The 20,896-nt window shown below is 27.8% G+C and overlaps 2 protein-coding genes across 5 annotated transcripts in view; one reads left to right on the top strand and one right to left on the bottom strand.

The window, feature by feature from the left end:
• Positions 1-487: 487 nt before the first annotated feature.
• Positions 488-5,976, top strand: LOC126838790 (uncharacterized). Its single transcript, XM_050573497.1, has 12 exons — positions 488-579; positions 717-743; positions 944-970; positions 1,936-1,983; positions 2,218-2,247; positions 2,651-2,683; positions 3,047-3,112; positions 3,955-3,987; positions 4,624-4,677; positions 4,976-5,002; positions 5,348-5,431; positions 5,637-5,976. Exons 8-12 carry the CDS (start codon positions 3,975-3,977, stop codon positions 5,966-5,968), a joined length of 510 nt encoding a protein of 169 aa, XP_050429454.1. The 5' UTR covers positions 488-579; positions 717-743; positions 944-970; positions 1,936-1,983; positions 2,218-2,247; positions 2,651-2,683; positions 3,047-3,112; positions 3,955-3,974; the 3' UTR covers positions 5,969-5,976.
• Positions 5,977-7,177: 1,201 nt separating this feature from the next.
• LOC126838850 (uncharacterized) overlaps positions 7,178-20,896 on the bottom strand; it is a 42,006-nt gene continuing 28,287 nt past the window's right edge. The window contains exons 1-11 of one of the 4 annotated variants that reach the window (XM_050573603.1): positions 12,984-13,158; positions 12,217-12,288; positions 10,159-10,191; positions 10,064-10,087; positions 9,899-9,923; positions 9,606-9,673; positions 9,492-9,513; positions 9,031-9,063; positions 7,929-7,969; positions 7,800-7,821; positions 7,178-7,371 (exon numbers count right to left, since the gene is read on the bottom strand). In XM_050573603.1, coding sequence (XP_050429560.1) covers positions 7,308-7,371; positions 7,800-7,821; positions 7,929-7,969; positions 9,031-9,063; positions 9,492-9,513; positions 9,606-9,673; positions 9,899-9,923; positions 10,064-10,087; positions 10,159-10,191; positions 12,217-12,288; positions 12,984-13,047 — 468 coding nt within the window. In that variant the 5' untranslated portion in view covers positions 13,048-13,158 and the 3' untranslated portion in view covers positions 7,178-7,307. Of the gene's footprint in view, positions 7,372-7,799; positions 7,822-7,913; positions 7,970-9,030; positions 9,064-9,491; positions 9,514-9,605; positions 9,674-9,898; positions 9,924-10,063; positions 10,088-10,158; positions 10,192-12,216; positions 12,289-12,983; positions 13,159-20,896 lie in introns of those variants that run through there. The other 3 variants (XM_050573602.1, XM_050573600.1, XM_050573601.1) reach the window with 3 other exon arrangements.

The raw sequence follows: 20,896 nt of genomic DNA, 5'->3' as shown, positions 1-20,896 counted from the left end.
TATCACTATTAGTATAATTACAATTTTTTTTGAGATTACTGCCAATTTTTTTTTTATTGTTATTTCATTTTTCTGTGCCCAAACCTTTTCAGATAATATCCCGACAACAACATATCATGCAACCGTTAAAAATTATTAACTCGGCTGTTTGTTTAGAAAGAACATACCGACTGACATATAGGCGTTACTTTACATTACAAAACGGCTCACAGCACCGACCCGTCTTATTTATCATTTCAGTGTGGTATACAAAACAGACAATACGACAAGCTAACAGGTAATATTAGAAGCTAAACTGTTGAAAATATTTTTTTAAATACACTACAGTTAGAAACATTATCTCAAATCAGGGTTTTGCAATAAGATAAATCGAAATCCGCAAGTATACTCAGTACACAGTTTGTATGACCCGATTCAATTACCTAACCTACGTTTTACTATTGAAATCGACATTCATCTGTTTACTTTTTAGATATCCATTGAAAATGACTAACAATTATAAGCTACAAGTTCTATGTTTGTTTGTGTTAACTATTTGCGTCGTTATAAACGATGTAAAATGTAACCTAACGCGAAAAGGTATGCTTATTTTAATGTTTTTTTTATTTAATTTAACTGTCAGATATAATATTAAGTTTTTCAATAGTTATAATATTAATATTTCTCGTGATAACTTTATATTTTACAAAATTAAGATATTATTAAAATTGTTTCAGAATGCCGCAAACAGATTTATATTACCAGTGAGTTATTTTTTTTTTTTTTAGTTATTTTAGCAGTCTGTAACGTTACGATATTTTGCCTGTCTTTAATTGTCTAAAAGTTATTTACTACATGCAATCCCTTTAAATCCAAAAAAAAACTAAATGTACATTTGTTATGATCGCTTTGATCTCACTGTATAATGTTTTTGCTAATTATGTAAAATTTGTTTTCTTTTTAGACCATTTGATTTCGATATTGTTTGGCGGTGAGTATTTCTATAGTTAACAATATAGTAAATTAAAATTAAACGGAAAAGAAATTTTACGAAAAATACATGACATTTAGGCATTGATAATAAATTTTAAAAAATTGGCATAGTGTAAACTCTTAAAGACGCCATACTCTTTATGTGTCGAGGCAGAAACTTATTTAATTATGTTTAGGGTTTCCAGCTGTTATTTTAATACATTTTCTGCATTAATATTAATTAGTTGAAAATATTTTATATCTAATCCGTAATGTGACATAAAATATAGTATGAGTTCATTTTCATACGTTGAATGACTATCATTATATTTTTAAGATGGATTTTCAAAAAATACCATGTGGCCATCTGTGGTGTATAATAATATTTTCTGATTTTATACTAAATTATTAAATTTACATAACAATGGAAATTCTTTTACAAATAGAACATGGCGGTTACTAAATACTAGGTCATAAATAATTTTGATAGATGTATTTATCACAACTATCAATTACTTTGCAATCATCTAACCTAATAGGAGATAACTGTATGCGTGAAAATGATATCTAAAAACACGTTGTTTTATTAATTAATTAAATATATAGTTTTGACCGTTACTTTAATACTATAGTTTCAAAATAATAGTATAGTTTAACTGAATATATTTAGTTAAAAACTAATATACCAATACTACTTGAAAGTGATAAATAAACACACTGGTATTATACATTTTTTTATACTACAGACATCTTTGATCATGTGGCTTATTATTAGCTGTTGTTTTTAAGTAATATATTATGTAATAACCCAGTGCAGTACAATTACTTAAATAGAACTTACTTTTATACTTGATTTTAGCACGATACAATTACCTTATTGGAAATTATACTGACTATGTTGTGTTTATTTAATGTTGAAAAGTTATTACTAAACATTATTTAACGAAATCAATCATAATTTTGTTTTGTTCACTTTGATTTCAGATCAAAATGCCAAACTGGTTAAACAACTTGTATTGAAACATGGTTACGGTATTGTTATGTGTATATTATTATTTTTGTTTTAAGTACAGTTGTGTTTACAATATAATATTATGTAGGGTATAGATTTTCCATTGGTTACCGATAATTTTTATTAGTGCATTTAACGGATCAATAAAATATGTCCAAGGAAACGTTAAATTTGTATTGATTTATTAAACGTTCACAAAATCCGCAGCATCATAGATTTCTTTTAACAAGCAAATTATTTATATTTTATTTCAGATGGAGCTGCTGCATTATTTTATCCGCCAGGTAAACTATAATACGTTTTATACCTTCAGGCGATTTTGTTTTCACTAAGTTGGGGTTGTTTTTCAGTTAGGTAATAATCGCATTTAATTCGGCAAGTCAGCGGAGGTGGGGAGGAGGAGATTAGTGATAAATAATTAGAGTTAAGAGATAAGAGAGAAAATATAGAGATAAGAAATAAAAGATTAGATATTACAACATCATATACTTGTATATTACAACATATCCAAGTTCTTATGTACTCCCGTGCAGCGGAGGTCATGCTTACTTTTTTTATTTTATTTAAAAACAAAATTGCTACAATAAAATATTTATTTTTATTTTAACATTTCGATAAAAATGGCTTTTATTGAACGCTCAAATAATAGGACATGTGATACTGCTTTTAATATAATATATTTTTTAGATGATAAGTTGTTGAAAGGCCAAAAAGCAAACGGTAATTTTGAAATAATTAACAATAACAACTATATTAAGGAAATTGATTTGTGGTATATATTTTTCGATAATAATACTTTCAACGATTTAAAGTTAATTCAATTATCATTACTTAACTAAAAAAAAAAAAAGTTTTTAAATAACTAATAATACTTATAAAGCATCACGATTGTGTACATTTTATTTTGTATTACAGTTGGCTATCGTTGGCCGGTTATTATTTTCATTTAATTATTATTACACAAATGAGTTTTAATTTTTAGATAAAACAATTTATTTGTACTAATAATAATAATACTAGGTAGGCCCAAACATTTTACATGTAATAAAACATTTTAATGGAAATATAATGTTTTCATTACAGGTCCGGTATATACTAAAATATACGAAAATGAACAGATAATTCAAAGGGAAATAAGTGCAATCCTAGGTGAATGTTAATATATTGTGTCTAATAGAAAATAGTAGCCAAGACTTTTAATGTTTTATGTTTTTCGTTTACTTACACTCTCATTCTACGGTGTATTGAAAGTGTTATTATTCCAGTAAAATAATTTTTTTATTTTTCATACTCATCGACTTAACTAAACCTTAAAAAAACTGTTATTTTAGTAACTACAAGAAGTAAGGTTATTTTTATCTCACACATTTACTAACAACTTTATATCATTTTTTACTATATATTTAATGTTAAATACAATTATTTATCATCATACAATAATAATGTGTGTAAAATAAACTAAATGTCTATAAGCCCAATTTTGTTCTACAATGTCGTTAAAGAAATACTATTTATTGTAATCATTGAAAAGATATTTATTCATACGCCACTACTTGTTTTTATTAACAATTTAAATTCACACCCAATTATTAAATATAATTTATTTAATAACACAAATGTTTGATATTATGAAAATAATATAATGTTATGAATTTAAGCTTAAAATTAAATACTATAATATTTAATTTCTTCAAGTATTATTATCGTTATAGTTTAAAATATTCGTTATAAATTATAACAAGTTGTTATTAACAACATCATAAGAAGTCATGATAATTTATAGCTAAACAAATAATCGCATAAACACATTCTCCGGTCATGTAGTTTGTTGAATGAATTTACATTGTTTTTTTTCATACTATAGTTAAATAAGTAAAACATTAACAAAAAATATGAAAGTAAAACAATATTTTGATTAAACGCATTTTTTTCGATAGCTTAAACAATAGGAGATCTAACAGCTCTTTTAATATATGTAATATATATTTTAGGTAATCCGGTTTTTGATGGAATGGATTCAAACGGTAATGATTTAAATAATAATCAATAACATATATATTAATGATATTTATTTGTGATTTTAATTTTTTTAACGATTAAAAGTTAATTCAATCCAAAAAGCTAGACAAAATTTAACTCTACTATAGATGGTCCGGTATTAATTCTGTAAAGATATGCCAGTTCTTTGACAACTTTCCTAGGTTATGTAGGATATAACAGATTTTTTGCTTTTTTTTATGTAAAAAATAGTGATTTAAAATCAGGAAAATTGCAAATTAAATTTGTTTAAATACAAAAAATTGAAATTTGCAATTGGAAATCGGCTTCCTACATACCATACAAAGTAGCCAAAGAACTCGAATCATTCTACAGAATTGAAATGGGGGACCATTTTATGTAATCAAAATGTTGTCTGTCTTTTTCGTCTAAAATAAACAAAAATGGCTTTTGGTCATGGAAAAAAATATTTAAATAAAACTTTACACAAATTAATTGGCAAGTTTACATTTATTAAAAACCTGTTTTTTCTTGAATATTGCCTATACAGCACTTGATATTTTTAGCTAACACAATTAATTTTTAGTAATAATAAAAAGGTAGGCCGCGAAATTTTGCATGTAATAGCAAATTTTAATGGAAATATAATGATTTGATTATAGATCTGGTATTTAATACAATATTCAACAATGAAGTGAGATTGGAAAAACCCCTAGGTAACTGTTAATATATTAACAAAATTTGTTTAATAGAAAACGGCAGTCAAGACTTTCGATGTTTTATGTCTTTAGGTTACTTATAAATTATCATCCAATTCTACAGTGTATTAAATGTGTGATTCTTTCAGTAAATTTTATTTTTATTTATAATACTTTTCAAAACCCTACATAACTGTTCTTTTAGTAGCTCCAAAATAGCAAGCTAATTTTTATCTCACACGTATACTAAAAACTTTATTAATAGTTATAATTTGTAACGATAATGTATTTATTATTGTATTAAATTTTATGACAGGGTTAGACCGACCCGGATCATCATTGGGTAAGTATAACAAGATATATATTGTAATTATTGTTACTATCTGAGTATATTAGACGAGATGTTGGTTGGTTTACGTTTGATAACGGTATTAATTAAACAAATTTAATTAAAGAATATAAAGAAATATGGTCTATAGTCTATACCAATATTTCAAAGAATTGTTTTCTCCAGAACAATAAAGGTATTATATGCAAAAACAGTATAGTTAAACAGTGTTCTTGAAATATACTACAGATTATATTTATAATGGTCAATTACAAAAGCTCAAAATTCTAGTTTATATTTTATTGTGTAACGTCAATGATACAAATAAATGTACTATTATATTAATATTTAATATTATAGTCACAGGTTCCTATAACACAGCTGTGATGAAGAGAAGAAATCTTATAAACTCAGCAATCTTCTATACGCTCAATGACAGTATGAGTAAGCGTTTTTTATAATATTTATTGCTAAGTACTTTAAAATTGCAAAGTTTAGCATATAACTTAACCAATGCATAAACAATATGTGTAAGCAAAAAGAAAGGCAGAATAACTATTTTTGATTTTATTATGGCTTTTCGTCGTGATTTTGTAGTATTTAACGATTTTTTTTTATTCTATTAATTCATTATGTTGTGTGGTTCCAGAAAACGTCCAAATGTGCGTGAATGGCGAAAGCATGAAATGTGCATTGATCACGTTAATCGAGGGTACACCGTATTATCAGTTCAAACATAAATATCGATGTGCACATAAAGTTTATTGCATTATAACTTTAACTGTGGCCGAGAATAGTTGGGTAAATAACGAAAATATACAATGGACTGAAACACTGACAAAGACATTTCGAGATCAATCATTTGACGTTGTACGAAACTGTTATAAAATATTTTTCGAAAACCCAGAAACTCACATATTCACGGAGTGGACACACAGCAAAGAAAATATAGTAGAATCATTTGTTTCAGACGGAGAGTAAAAATTTCATTGCGTATTATATTAATTTTGCTTGTATTTTAGTTAAAAACGTTGTTTTATTTACTAAATGTTCATAATATCAGTAGAATTATTGTATTATCCAATAAACTATTATAATTAATATTTGTCATTGTATACATTTATTATTATACCACCCAATTGTTATTAGCCGAGGTGGTAAAAGGATGTTGAAGGTTTGTGTTTTGAAAGAATTAACCGGAATACCGGAGTGGCCGATTTTGCCAAAATGTTTTAATTGAAGTTCCTTTTAAAGACACCTTTTAAATTATTTTTTCAAAGAAAGATATTTTTTTAAATAATTATAAGTTTAATTCATAAAGTTGGCCAAAGCTGTGTAGGTGGTGTCTTGTAGTTGACTTGAAAAATTAATTTCAACACCCAAGACAATACATCTTTATAGTATACAATTTCATCATGTATGTTATTATATTAATGAATATAATGTCAGAAAACATTTTTTAAAACTGAAAATGAATGAGTCAAATAGTAACAAACGAATAACAATAATCTTATTCTATGAACATGCTAAAGCGATTCCTGCAATTGGTACTTGCAAACTTAAAATGTGTTAAACAAGCTATAGATAGGTACAATAAAAGATCCATTTAAGACCTAAACTTTTATACTTCTTGCCTAATAGAGTGCCTTTAAGTAATGATTTTTTATATATAGACTTGCAATTAAAAATAATCAGTTTAGCTGATTATGAGATATTGTAGGTCAAAACACATGAAAAAGAATGCTGTCCAAAGAATTGTGAGTACAAATTTCAAGTCAAGTTAAATTTCCAACACAAATATATGTAGGTATATAAATCTGTACAACTAGTTTCATCACAATGATTCGTTACCGATACATAGACATTTTCAAAATAGATGGTAATTTTGTTTATATAATGTCACCTGGGTGATACTATAAATTGTGATTTACTTTACATTTTAATAACACATAATTGTTTCTACATAGCTATTTAGTTTTTGTGAAAAAACAATAACTACCTCATTTTTAGGATGGGAGATCTAAAATATAATTTTCTTACACTCTAAGGTTCGCCATAAACAATTTACTTTCTACATATTCTATAATAATTAATTTACTTTCTATAATATCATGTTAACCAATTCCTGAGTTGAGTTCTGATTTGACCAGGAGGTTTAAACACAGATCAGAAAATAAAAAAATAATAATGTTCACGTCGATTAAATAATATTATAATTATTTATTTTACTTTTGGAAAAAATTATGTAACATACATCAATCATGTTTAGGTAATATTTTTTAAAGAAAAAAAATGTGACAAACTACTCAGAGTGTTTATTTCATTCAAATATTTCCCATTCCTTACTCGTTCTTACAGAAGTTTCTTTGGGGCTTTTTGCTGCACTGTAAATCAATAAATAATTTCTTATAAAAAAAAAAATAAAAAGATGCTACTTGTTTTCAAAGTTGTCAAATCATAAAAAATTATATTGTGTTAAAAAAAAGACGTGCATAATATTTTTAGTTTTACACGTTAAATCTAGTTTGCTAGACCATTGAACCAAAACTAAGCCTTAAAAATTAATAATTATTTTTAAAAAATCATTATTCGGAGAAAATTGGTAGTGCTGTATTAAATGGATAACAAAACAATAATAAAAAAATAATAATAATAATAATAATTGCATAGGATGCTGTATTTTTAAAAGTATAAATTATTATCAAGTCCATTTCGATATATTTGATTGGGCACCTATGCTAAATATTTCTAAAATTCCTAAAACCTAATTATTGTTAATAAAATCATATAATTATTTAATATTATTACTTACGCATGACGTCCTTCAGCAAAAGCTGTAAACAAAAATGTATCAGTATATATTTTTTAACATTATTACACAATATGTGATTTATTTTGGTTTAAATTACTTTACTAAAGGACCTACCTTGTTTCGATTTACCTTCAACAAACTGCTTAACATTGTCCAAGTTATCAGAAGCTCTATAAATCATTAATTTATTTATTGTTAATAATATAGGGTGAAATAATACAAAAAAATAAAAATAACAATCGTTAATAGCATTTTGTATTTTTATAAGTAGATATTGTGATCATATCCATTTAGTGATATTTAATTGCTGAAACTTGGCGTATACAATCATCTTGGATGATAATACAATATCCTGTAATCATATTGGGTCATTTCACTAAAATTTCATTTTTTTCTAAATCTTCCAAAATGAATTTAGTAATCTATTCACCAATTATTAAGTACCTTTAATAGGACTAAAAAGTAAAAAATAAAACAAATAAACAAAAAAAAACTTTTTTAAAAACATGCTTTTCTAAAAAAAAATAGTAAAGAGGGAACTAAAAAGTAAAAAATAATTTTATTACAAGAACAATATTTACCAATCACTTCTAGGATATTTTATTTAAAATGTCAATTTCTTCGAAAACAACCGAAAATTAACTACAATTTTAAATAATGTTAAACATCTTTAATTTTTGCCTAAAAAGAAAAGCGTGGGCCCTATTCAACAATGTCCAAGTTCATTGCGTTAAGTATTATGAAATGTATGTGTCACACACAAATATTAAACTAAATTTAAATTACAAAAGAACTTACAATATAAAACATTATCTGATAATAATACATTTATTAGGGACATTGGTGAATAGGGCCCAGGCTTTTGTTTTAGTTAAAAATTAAAGACGTTTAACATTATTTAAAATTGTAGTTAATTTTTGGTTATTTTCAAAGTAATTGAGATTTTAAATAAAATATGCTACAATTGATTGGTAAATTATTCTTGTAATAAAATTATTTTTTACTTTTTGGTTTGCTTTTTACTATTTTTTTTTTTAGAAAAGCATGTTTTTAAAAAAGTTTTTTTTTATTTATTTATTTTTTAAAAGTAAATATTGTTATCAAGTCCATTTAGTGATATTTAAATGACCATTTATGTTATATAATATTTATGTAATACTAGAATTTTAAAACTCTATTATTATTCATAAAACTAAAAATAAAATAATTTCATTAATTCAAGTTAAGTTACTTTTTTGTATGGAAGTCATCGTCACTTAAAACCCTATAAATCAATAAATAATTAATTATTAAAAACCATAAAAACATGCTACTTGATGTAAAAATTGGCAATCAAAGAAATTGTATTGCGTTTAAAAAAAATGTGCATAATATATTTAGTTTTATAGACTAAATATAGTTTGCATAACCATTGAATCAAAACTAAGCCTTAAACATGAATTCCAAAAATCAGTTTTTGGGGAAAATTGGCAGTGCTGTATCAATTGATAATGGCAAAACAATTCCATAAAATAATAATAATAATAAACGTATAACGTGCTATATTTGTAAAAGTATATAATATTGTTATCAATTCCAATTAGTTATATTTGATTGGGCACCTATGCTACATAGTACTAAAAATCCTAAAACCTAATTATTGTGCATAAAATCAAAAATAAAATAATTTAATTGTTTAATATTATTACTTACAAGAGACGGTTTTTAGCATAATCTGTAAACAGAAATGTATCAGTATATATTTTATAACATTATTATACAATATCTGATTTATTCCGGTTTAAATTACTATACTAAAGGACTTACCTAGTGTCGATTCCTCCAATAATTTATCTTTAATAAGTTGCCTAACGTTTTCCAAGTAATCAGAATCACTATAAATAATTAATTATTGCAATATTATTAATATATGGCAAAATAATACAAAAAAACAATCGTTAATAGCTTTTTGTATTTTTATAAGTAGATATTGTGATCAAGTCCATTTAGTAAAATTTAATTGTCCATCTATGTTATACAATACCAGTATTCCAAAACTTTATTATTTTTCATAAAATTAAAAATTAAATAATTTCATTATTTTACATTAAATTACTTACTCTAAACTCAGATATTCAACGATCTCTGTTAAGAAAACATGTATCAGTGTATTTTTAATACTATAATAGAATATGTAATTTATTCTGTTTTATAAATATATAAAAAAGAATAAATAATGTTTTAGATGTATAACAGATTTTATAATAAAGACAAATATAAATTACCTTTCTTTACCGGCATTTGAGTGTCTATAATGGTACAAAAAGTATATTATTATTTAATATTTTGTCTAAGTAGTGTATATTATCATAGAGCTTACTCTCAGTAATCATAATATATTGTTTGGAGTTTGCTGAAATAAAAAAAAAACACAAGTTTGAGAAATTGTTTTATTAATATAATAGTAAATAGTTGTACAATATTATATTATAACAACTCATAGTTAAATATAAAATATTGTTTATATAAACAGATCAAACCAATAGACTGGGGTAAGAGGAATTTTCTTATAATAGTTTTTATGTGTAGCTGAGAAAGTAGTAATTTTACAATGATGGTTTTTAGCTTCGGTGCAAAGCGAAGGTACTGGGTTTACCATGATGTGGGCTTTTTTTGTCTGTATACACTGTAACTTTATTAACACTGGACCAATTCCTTCGAGAAGCAACTTTATAAATCACAAATTTCATCTTGTTGGTACTTGGGGAGAGAGGGGTAAAAGTTGAAAAGTTTACTTTTTCATAGTTAAAAATTGAAAAAACAAAAAAAACATACGAGTTTTAAGTTGGAACTTTTACTGGCTATGATTTCGAGAAAAAGAGTCGGATCGAGTTGAAATTTATAAAGAATATTTATTTGTTATACCCGCACACGTCATCAGTCGTATCAAATTCAAATTATACACATTTCCCGCACCCCTAGGGGGAAAAGGTTCTTTGTTTTTTTAGCCGTAATTTAAGGACCATTAAATTGAAAATGTGTCAATAGTTTGAACTCATATGTATTTATAATTAAATCGTGTATCTTCTGTAATCGTCGTTTATCTTTGGAAAACGCCGATAAAATCACTTTCGAATAAACGCTTCGATGCGAATCAGTAGTTAGTATTTTCAAGCCAGTACAGTCCAAACCAAGCACAGTGTAAACCAGAAAAGTTAGAAAGTATTAAATTATTGAGGTGCTGTAAATAAGCACCAATGCTTTTGTTTAAAAGTGATTTTATTCAATTTTATCACTGTTATTCATAATAATTCCTCTCCGTCGCCTCAATGCTTTGATTTCATTATGCCTATACTCTACTGTGCTAGTGCTCTCTGATAAAATGATTTTCAAATTAACGCTTTGGTGCTTATTTGTAAATACAGCAACTCAATTGAATCGGTCATTTCAAAAACGACACTGTGGCTAGTGAAAACTTCATAACATCATAACTAGTTTTTGCAGTGATTTTAATATTTTTTACTCAACATTTGTATTAAATATGAGTTTGACAAATTTAGTTTTCACACAGAATACGTAGCTAAGCATATAATTATCAAATTTGACAAAAAGTAATTTTTGAAAAATCGGTGACTTATGTCGTTTTTGAAATGACCGATTCAATTTAATATTTTCTAACTTTGCTGGCTTACGCCTTACACTGTGCTTGGTTTGGACTGTACTGGCTTAAACATACTAACTACCGATTTGCATCGAAGTGTTTTTCGAAAGTTATTTTATCACTTTCAGATTTAAAAATTCCTGTAAACCTGTGACCTCCCAGTCACCACTATGCCCCAACCCCACTTAACTGGTTTTTGAAGAAGTGTTAAGACTAATGTTTATCTTCTAAACCGCAAAACCGATTTTTTCATATAGCAACCCTATAGATCATAATACCTTTTCCTTAGAAGGGTTATGATAACGTTTTCATAATTTTTATTTTTTTAGCTCTAATTTTTAGTACTTGATGTCTGAACATTAGACCGAAGGTATATCTAGACTCTAGAGTGGCACTTACATGAATTTCTTACAAATATTTTTTCAAACTTTAATTTCATAGAGCACCCCCCCCCCCCTTCTAATCTAGGTGGCTAAGTGTGCATGGCTCAACAGTCGACAGGTATTTTAAAATCATTTTACTATATTGTTAATTATTATTAACCTACGATGTTCACATATGGATAACAAAGGCATAAATTTATTACGATCAAGCCTAATAGACGATTAATGTACAATTTATGCGCAATATTAATATTATATTGATTTCTGTATTTCTATCCACAGACACGGTTGGAAGCGTTTAATCAAAATTGGTTTGTACCATATTTATATTTGTAAAAGCTAATTTTGTGTTGTATCGGTCCGCCGGTATTTGAATTTACTTAATTATACTTACCATCGCCTTTTATGGTAACTACGTCGCCATTTCCTAGATTTGTCGGCACAGTTTTCACAAACGGACATACCACTAAAAGATCAATGATATAATATTGTATTAAAACGAAATATGTAATGACTATAAAATAAGTATACCACTCTGAATCGTTAAGACGTCTCCCATAAGGAAATATTGAATAATGTAAAACTAACAATATTTGTAATTTAAAAAAAAGATTATAGTATATGTTTTTTGTATTCTTATTAAGATGTTCGATAACATACAAGAAATGGATAAAACCATTATTTTTAAATCTGTAGTGGTTTTTAGAAAAAAATGTCCATATAACACATGTACACGAGTCCCGACATTAATATGCCTATTATGTCCCCCAGAGCGCAGTGTGTACACTATACAGTATATTTGGTATAGTCATGGTATCCAACGTGTAATGTATCCTGAACATTTTTATATATGCTTAATACTTATCAAAATTTTAACCCAACCCGTTAGCAATATAAAAATTCCAAAAAAAAGAACACGAGAATTACATTTTTAATTAAGTAAAAAGTTATTGAATACTTGATCAACAATAAAAAAAAACAGGATTTTAAAAATTTTTCTGGCGTTTAGTTTTGTTTAAAATTGAAACATTTGTATGTATGCAAGAATAATGATGCTGGAATAAAAAATAATTTTGAAAATATATTGATTAACACCAAATATAATTTTTTTTATTGAATAGAACACTTATACAAGATTAGAATAATTAACATAGTACTTACCATCCTGTGCATAATATGAAATCAGGATAGAAAAGGTTATAAAGAAAATGCTCGTTTTCATCATGAAGTTTGTGTATTTAACACGAACACCAAAAAGTTCAATAATTTTGGACAAAACGAACAAGTATACTGAATGTAGATTAGTGTAAGACTATTGTGTTGTGATATTTTTTTCATTTCATACAGTCGAGTAGCAAATTGTTTGCTTATTTACAATTGCAAAAACACATACGGTTGCGTTATAAGGTAAATACATACTTATGCTACGCATCTTTAATATCTATAGTAAAAAAACCAGTACAGTGGGGTCGGTGCATAGTGGGGACGGAACATAGTTGGGTCGGGGCATATTGGGGATGGGGAGGTCACAGATTTACAGGAATTTTTAAATCTAAAAGTGATAAAATCACTTTCGAAAAAACGCTTCGATGCAAATCGGTAGTTAGTATTTTCAAGCCAGTACAGTCCAAACCAAGCACAGTATAAACCAGCAAAGTTAGAAAGTTTTAAATGAAGGTTTTGTACTTAAAAATGAGCATCAAAGCGTTAATTTGAAAGTGATTTTATCCGAGAGGACTAGTACAGTAGAGTATTGGCATAATGTAATCAAAGCAATGAGGAAACGGAGAGGTCACAGGTCTACAAGAATTATTATAAATAAAAGTGATAAAATTGAATAAAATCGCTTTCAAATAAACGCTTTGATGCTCATTTGTAAATACAGAACCTTCATTTAAAACTTTCTAACTTTGCTGGTTTATACTGTGCTTGGTTTGGACTGTACTGGCTTGAAAATACTAACTACCGATTTGCATCGAAGCGTTTTTTTGAAAGTGATTTTATCACTTTCAGATTTAAAAATTCCTGTAAACCTGTGACCTCCCCATCCCCAATATGCCCCGACCCAACTATGTTCAGTCCCCACTATGCACCGACCCCACTGTACTGGTTTTTTTTTTTTTGCAAAAACTTAGTGGACCAAATAACACATATACAATGTCTTGTTATATTTTGTTGGAATGGTCGACGATTCATGTTCCAATCGTTTGTACTCCATAGTTTAAATTATAATCGCTTATTCTCAATAAAATTAATATTTATGTATTATATACTTCCATTAAATCAATCTCACACAAACTATTTATACTTCATAGATTATATTATTTCAAAGCTATATTATACTTCTATTTTACTAGATTGACAATGTACAAAATAAAATGCAACTAAAAAAACCTTTTCATAGATCCTTAAAATGTAAAGGGTGGGATAGTGAAACGGGTTTTACCATTTAAATACATTAGAAAATCGCCGTTTTACTGCCTCATCCTGTATATTAATTTCTTGTTATTTTCTAAAGAAAAATCGATTTTCTTACATTTAAATTAAAATAAATCGTATACTGGTACTGTGATGGAGAAAACAATAAATTTTCCCTACATATATTACTTATTAGTTAAATATTACTAACGTGTATAGCCACTAGCGGTCGGCTGTTGCCTGTTATTTAACAATAACCTTTTATGGAGATTTTAAAAATTTTGTTTTTTTAATAATAGCATAGGAGCAGTATCATGATGTTAAATGTTCACGAGATTTGATCTAGTCATAAAATAAAATATTATCATTTATGACTTAATTATTATTAAAATTTATCTTAATAGTAATAGTACATAGTAATAAAATAATGAAATATTTTATACAAAATTAGAGCTACAAGTTGATAAACTAAAAAATTAAAATTAGCACGAAGCAGATTATCTAATATTAGACAATTCAAACAATCAAGCGCGAATCTCTTTAAATGAATAACAGTATAACAATATACAAAACATTAGTTTTCCTTTAAAAAAATTGTGTAATAAAAAATACATTTTGAGGCGGTATACTGCATAAAATATTATACTGTTCGTTTCTCACATCTGGTACACCGGGTTTTTAGTTAAAAAAAAAAAAATTGAATTTGTGTAAACTTTAAGTCAAAAGTGGTACTTGAGCACAAAACCTAATAGTATCATTCTGCATAGATATACATAAAATTGTTTTAATGATTTGATCAATTTTTTTTAAGATTTTAGGTGTTTTTGTTAAAATATACGAAATTTGCGAAAACACAGTTTCCCGGCAATTAAAAAAAAAACTGTAGTGCCGAATTTTTTTCCCGTTTAATATATTATGGGTACATATGAGTTCCAACTACTGGCAAATTTTCAACCCAAAAGTTTTAAAATTACCGCTAAAAACCCTGAAAAACAAAAAACTTGTACCCCCCCTAGGGGGGTGGGAAATGGGTATAGTTTAAGTTTGACACAGCTGACGTGCGCGGGCATACCAAATAATTATTTCTTATACATTTCAACTCGATCCGACTTTTTTTCTCGAAATTATAGCCAGTAAAAGTTCGAACTTAAAAACTAGTACGGTTTTTTTTTTGTTTTATTAACTTTCGTCTGTGAAGAATTAAACTTTTTCAACTTTTACTCCCCCAAAGTACCAACTAGATGAAATTTGCGATTTATAGAGTTGCTACTCGAAGGAATTGGTCCGGTATTAAAAAAGTTACAGTGTATACAGATAAAAAAACAACACACATCAGAGTAAAACCAATACCTTCTCGCTTTGCATCGAAGCTAAAATAACAAGAATGGTGCCACTGAGCGTTGATACATTTTTTTGTACGATCACAATACATACTCAATATTTATTTATCGATATCAATAATTTGTCGTTACACTATTTGCAAATTCTCATGTATAATCAGTGTAATTTGCCCTAACCTTTGCTTATTTGGAAGGTGGTTAGATATTTATTTGTAGGGTGGTCGATGGTCAAATTAGATATAACAATTATTAAGCATTCAAAAACGTAGAACCTACTTTGTAGATGACAAACTATCAATTGTCATTTGTCACAAAATATTTCAATAGCTGGTACAGAAAACAGTAATAAGTTATAAGACTTGACATCAGCTGTTTTCATACCAACATTAACTAGTTGATTGTGCAACGATGGCTTAAATTTGAGGTTTTTATCTTCCACTAGACGACAGCGCTTTGAATGAAATGTTCATTGGATCCAGTACAGTGTAAATAAAAATTTCAAAGTGATACTGTTACGTTTTTGTAGGTTAGAAAATAGTATAGTAGAAATATCTCCAATCAGTATTGCAAATGGTTTAGTTGTGACTTACACATAGCAACCTGGAAATTGACTCCAGTCAAAGTGTAATTTTACCCTTTTTTGTGGGGGGGTTTTTCCTAATAAAAAAGTTTAACTACAGTTTTTTAAGAAAATTATACATGCTAGAGCCCTATATTAGATCTACCTTTCAATACCTTTCAATCACTAAAAGTTTGCTTGGCAATAACCGGTTTATCATCGATAACAACAGTTCCACACTTTCCCCTTCTCATATTTGTTAAGTCAAACCTTAGTCATGAGAATCGAATTAATTTGTTCGCTGCGCTATATGATATTGTTTAAACCTAAGCATTTGCTTTATTTTTGGTTAAATTCAAACATTTTAATAAAAATAATTAGAAGAAAAACGGAAGAAGTCAAGACAAAAACAATTGCTGGTTGATAAAATCACTTTCGAAAAAACACATGTTGTTGTTAATGTGTATATTGCCGCCAATAGTATATTTTGTATATTAACAATATAAATAGATATTTATAAATGCACTGTAACAGACAATAATGTACCTACAATAAGCCTATAATTATTGCATACAATTATTACAATACAATAGGTTTATTTCATATATTGCTTTCTTACTCAAAATTGACCAGTTTTTATAACAGCTGTCAACAAATGCCACCGATTGCTTATACAAATTTCACTGTTTTCCACAATACTTATTGTTACTCTAAGTAATTAGTACCTATCGAAAAAGAATCAAAATATCAACTGTTAGAAATCGCTCTAAATTTTCGGCAAAATATTCTTTGATTAAAAAGTTAATCAAGTGTATAATATTATTTTAACGTTTAAGATTAAAAAGTCGACCTTCAAGGAACTTTTTTAACCCTTAGGAAAAGTGCTATACCATTTCAGTCGTTATTTGGCTATATTTGTTTTGGCTACTTTTTGCGTATCGATTATCAAAACAACATGATAAATCGTTGTAAAGCAAACAGCCAATATTAGTACATGTGTACCTTTAAGTATAATATTACAAAAACATGTTATTCTGATATTTTCGATAAATCGAAATACACTAAAATATTGAATGATTCATTAGGACACTCATATTCTGTTAAATTGTAGAATTTTTGTAGTTTTTATAATTAGAGACACTTTAGTGGCTGTTCACTTACAATATTATAAAATTACTAAACATTTACCTCTTCTAAATTTTTTTTCACAGCTCAGAATTTTTTTACAAAAGCGTAGTGCTAGCAGAAAAAAAATATATTTCACTCCACCCTTCCTGCCGTCCTAAATTAAGTTTAATAACTCCAAAAGTAATAGTTATCCAAAATCGGTTATATAGACCAATCTACTTATTATCTAAAAAAATATTTTCAATTTAAATAGTAATACATACGTTACTATTTGAGTTTTTAAAAGTTTAGAAGAGTTTAAAAGGAAATAATTTTTAAAAAATGGTAATGTTTACTATTTTTATAATATTGTAAAATATGACGAAATTGCGATTATTATAAGGAAAAACAAGCGACCAACCATAAATGAATCACCCTGTATACTTATAAGTATATAATATGCCTCACCCCGTGGCATTTTGATAACTAGTGGATTTGTCGGCTTGTCTTGGCCTAAAATAAGGCACCTAATTTTTTTTCCCCATCAATTTAAAGTCGTCGCCGTCTTAAATATTTTTCAATGACATTTACAAATTGTTAAATCATTGTTAGACATTTTTGTTTTTTTGAAAATTTAACTGTACTCATTCCATCTTTAAACTATGAAGAAAACATTTGGTTTGAGTGTTCAATAAAAAAAGTTTGATCAATTTTAAAAATGTCCATTGCTTCGTGTTCCGTTTAATTTCAAAATATTTAAAAGGCGGTGACCATAAAAGATGGTAGACAATTTACAACAAATTAGGGGTCACATTTTAGGCTAATAAGTCATTAATGACAAGACCATGACATAGGTGTATAAATTTGATAGATTGTTTCTGTTTTTATTTACTTTAGTATAAACTTATTTAACTAAAATATAAAACATAACCGACGATGTACATCGTATAAAAAATACTTTTTTGAATTCCATCAAAATGTTAAAACTATACGACCACTACAGAGAAAATATAAGACAGTTATTAAGTATTAGTTTATTTGTATTCCATCGAAGGGCAGCGTCCAATTAAGACATATAATAATTATTGAAGCGTTGAACGCAACAGTGGCCTAACCCATCAAAATTAAAAAAACTGACATTATGATAAATTTGTATTTAGAATTAAACATATTATTTTAATGCAATACCGGCCTATTTTGATTTTTTTACTTTCCAATCCTCGCTTGGGGTACCTTTTTATTTGGGTAACAGTTGTGACATCCCCGCGGACCTCAGTCAACCAGGTGGAGGTGTAGCCTGAAGGATGTCAGGTAAGTAAGTGCCTACATAGATAACTACACTGAGCATCTTCACCACCATTTTGGGCCCTCCATTAATGGGGGTTGTCATTGGGCCAACAACCCAATACGCTAAAATCAATAGTTAAGAAACAACCACAACAAAAGCCTCGGATGAACTGTGGAGCTTCAGGACTTTAAGACAGGAACATGGAATGAAAGATCACTATACAGGACTGGAACACTGACAACAGTAGTATCTGAACTTGACAGATACGGACTGGCTTTGTTAGCGGTGCAAGAGACTAGATGGCCTGGAGTAGTTTAACGGACCTACTCGGCTAGCTAGCTAGGCTAGACAAAGCGGCCGTCGATAAGGGTAAAATAGACGCATTCCCACAGGAAAACGGTTGGCTAGGCACTTCTACGTCTAAGTAGCCTTTAAGTCCCCCTTATTAATTTAATATATCGCCCGGGGGGCTAGAACGGGCGGTAACACTGTTAAATAATCTAACTCTCAGCTGCGGGCTACATAAGATGTTTTACTCTAAACTAAGGTCGCTAAATAATTTCGCATATCGGTTCATGTGTGTTTCAAAAACGACGCCAAAAGTAACACAATTTTTTTATTCAGAAAAACACTTGTGTGTTCGATATGCGTTTCCACTGTATACATAAATGAAAAATGTAGTAATCGTTTAAATAAAAACCATTTGTGCGCGTTTAAAATTCCGTAAGCATTATTTTGATACTCAGCTTGAGCTATGAAAATGTTCATCTAACGCCGACAAATACACGGTCTTTAAAATTTCATGGTTCACCTGTATTGCAGTACTGAAAAATATAGTAAAATATATACCTACAATTATAGAAAAATTGTTTTTTTCCAAATATTCATATTTTCCGAGAAATTGAGAATTTTACAACAGATAGATCACGCTGTATAAGCTAATGACTTATTAGATAAAAAAATGTATACATTTCAATAAGCTTTACAATTTATTAGTACAACGAGTACAGTCTTTGTAAGAAAATTTGTGAACAAAATTATTGGTAGACAATATATAAATATACCTCTTAGTAAAATAAGCACCCATAACATTAGTCGCCATAATCAATATATATATGTATAATAAAAGAAAGTCTACAATGTGTGCGTGCCGCTAAAACTCAAAAACGAGTCCCTGTACGATCAAGGGATTTATATGGTGTGGTAGCCCTCTATCCCCCATCCACGAAGAAGGTTTCCGTTTTTACCTAAAGGGGGCGTGCTTTTGAAGATATAAGGGCGGAAAGTTTCTTCCTTTAGAAATTTCTACAACATTCGAGAGTATTCCACAACATTGTTTTGTTTGTTTACAATGTAAGTGTCCAGTTTTTCTGTTTTTGTTTTTTTTTCGTTTTTTATTGTTATTTATTTATTTTTTTTTTGTTCTGGAACGTTTCCATAGTAGTTTAGAGTATACCGTGTTCGTGTATATTCTAGAAATAGAATATTCGATCTCTGAGGGTATTTAAGGCCAAATTCGTCGCACGTGGGTCAGTTTTATTTTGACAGCTACAGTGCAGTACAGTGGATTAAATGTGAAAGTCTATTATAGTCTCGAATCAGAATATTCGATTTTTAAAGTAGGAATGGGATTAATGCGTAAAAAAAAAGTTGGTTAATTTATTTTTATTAGCTTACATTTTAGGTTTATGATTTCGCTAAGGGTATCATTGTTTTTCTTAGTGTTTAAGCTATTCATATTTTACAAAAGAAAAAAATTGTTGAGTATTTAATTTTTAGATGTTAAAAAAAAAATTAAAGTGATGTACGGTTAGTGTGTAGCAAAGAGGTAAATATTTATACTGAGTGATTAGTTAACTATGGACCAGTCAATAACTTAGAAGATATTAGACTTTTTTAATTATTTTTTTTCTATAATTTTATAGTTATTAGTTGGAACAAATTTAATTTATAACCCCATCCCTTATTAGTTAAAACCGTATGAACTCAAGAATTTTAAATGGTAACGTATATATTTTATTAACTTTTTAAATTAAGACAAATTTGCTAAACATTTTGACTGGTCGATAACCAGTTTTGGGTAATTAGTTTCAAAGTTATTAAAGTTTAAAATTTAGGACGGGTGGAAGGGTGGAGAGTAGAGATGTTTTTATCTGCGCCCATTGTTCAACCGACCTTCCCCCCCCCCGTCATAACTTTTAAATGGTAAACGTTACCATTTAAAATTGTCCCAACTAATAACTATAGAATTTTTAAAAAAATAATAATAAAAAAAAATCTTATATCTTCTAAGTTATTGACTGGTCCATAGTTAATTAATGGGTGACTTCTTTATTAAATGTATCACATGTTTTGTATTATA

Source organism: Adelges cooleyi, unplaced genomic scaffold, assembly GCF_023614345.1.
Source record: "Adelges cooleyi isolate 19-005CV unplaced genomic scaffold, UGA_ACOO_1.1 ACOO_flye_CR_arks_rails_tigmint_CR_PRNA_30, whole genome shotgun sequence".
Taxonomy (NCBI): Eukaryota; Metazoa; Arthropoda; class Insecta; order Hemiptera; family Adelgidae; genus Adelges; species Adelges cooleyi.
This window is presented reverse-complemented; position numbering and strand designations above follow the sequence as displayed.

What these genes read in the sequence shown, in the direction of transcription:
- LOC126838790 (XM_050573497.1), top strand. An exon ending in CCGACCCGGATCATCATTGG is followed by an intron (nt 5,003 to 5,347) that starts GTAAGTATAACA and finishes TTAATATTATAG; the next exon opens with TCACAGGTTCCTATAACACA. An exon ending in TACGCTCAATGACAGTATGA is followed by an intron (nt 5,432 to 5,636) that starts GTAAGCGTTTTT and finishes GTGTGGTTCCAG; the next exon opens with AAAACGTCCAAATGTGCGTG.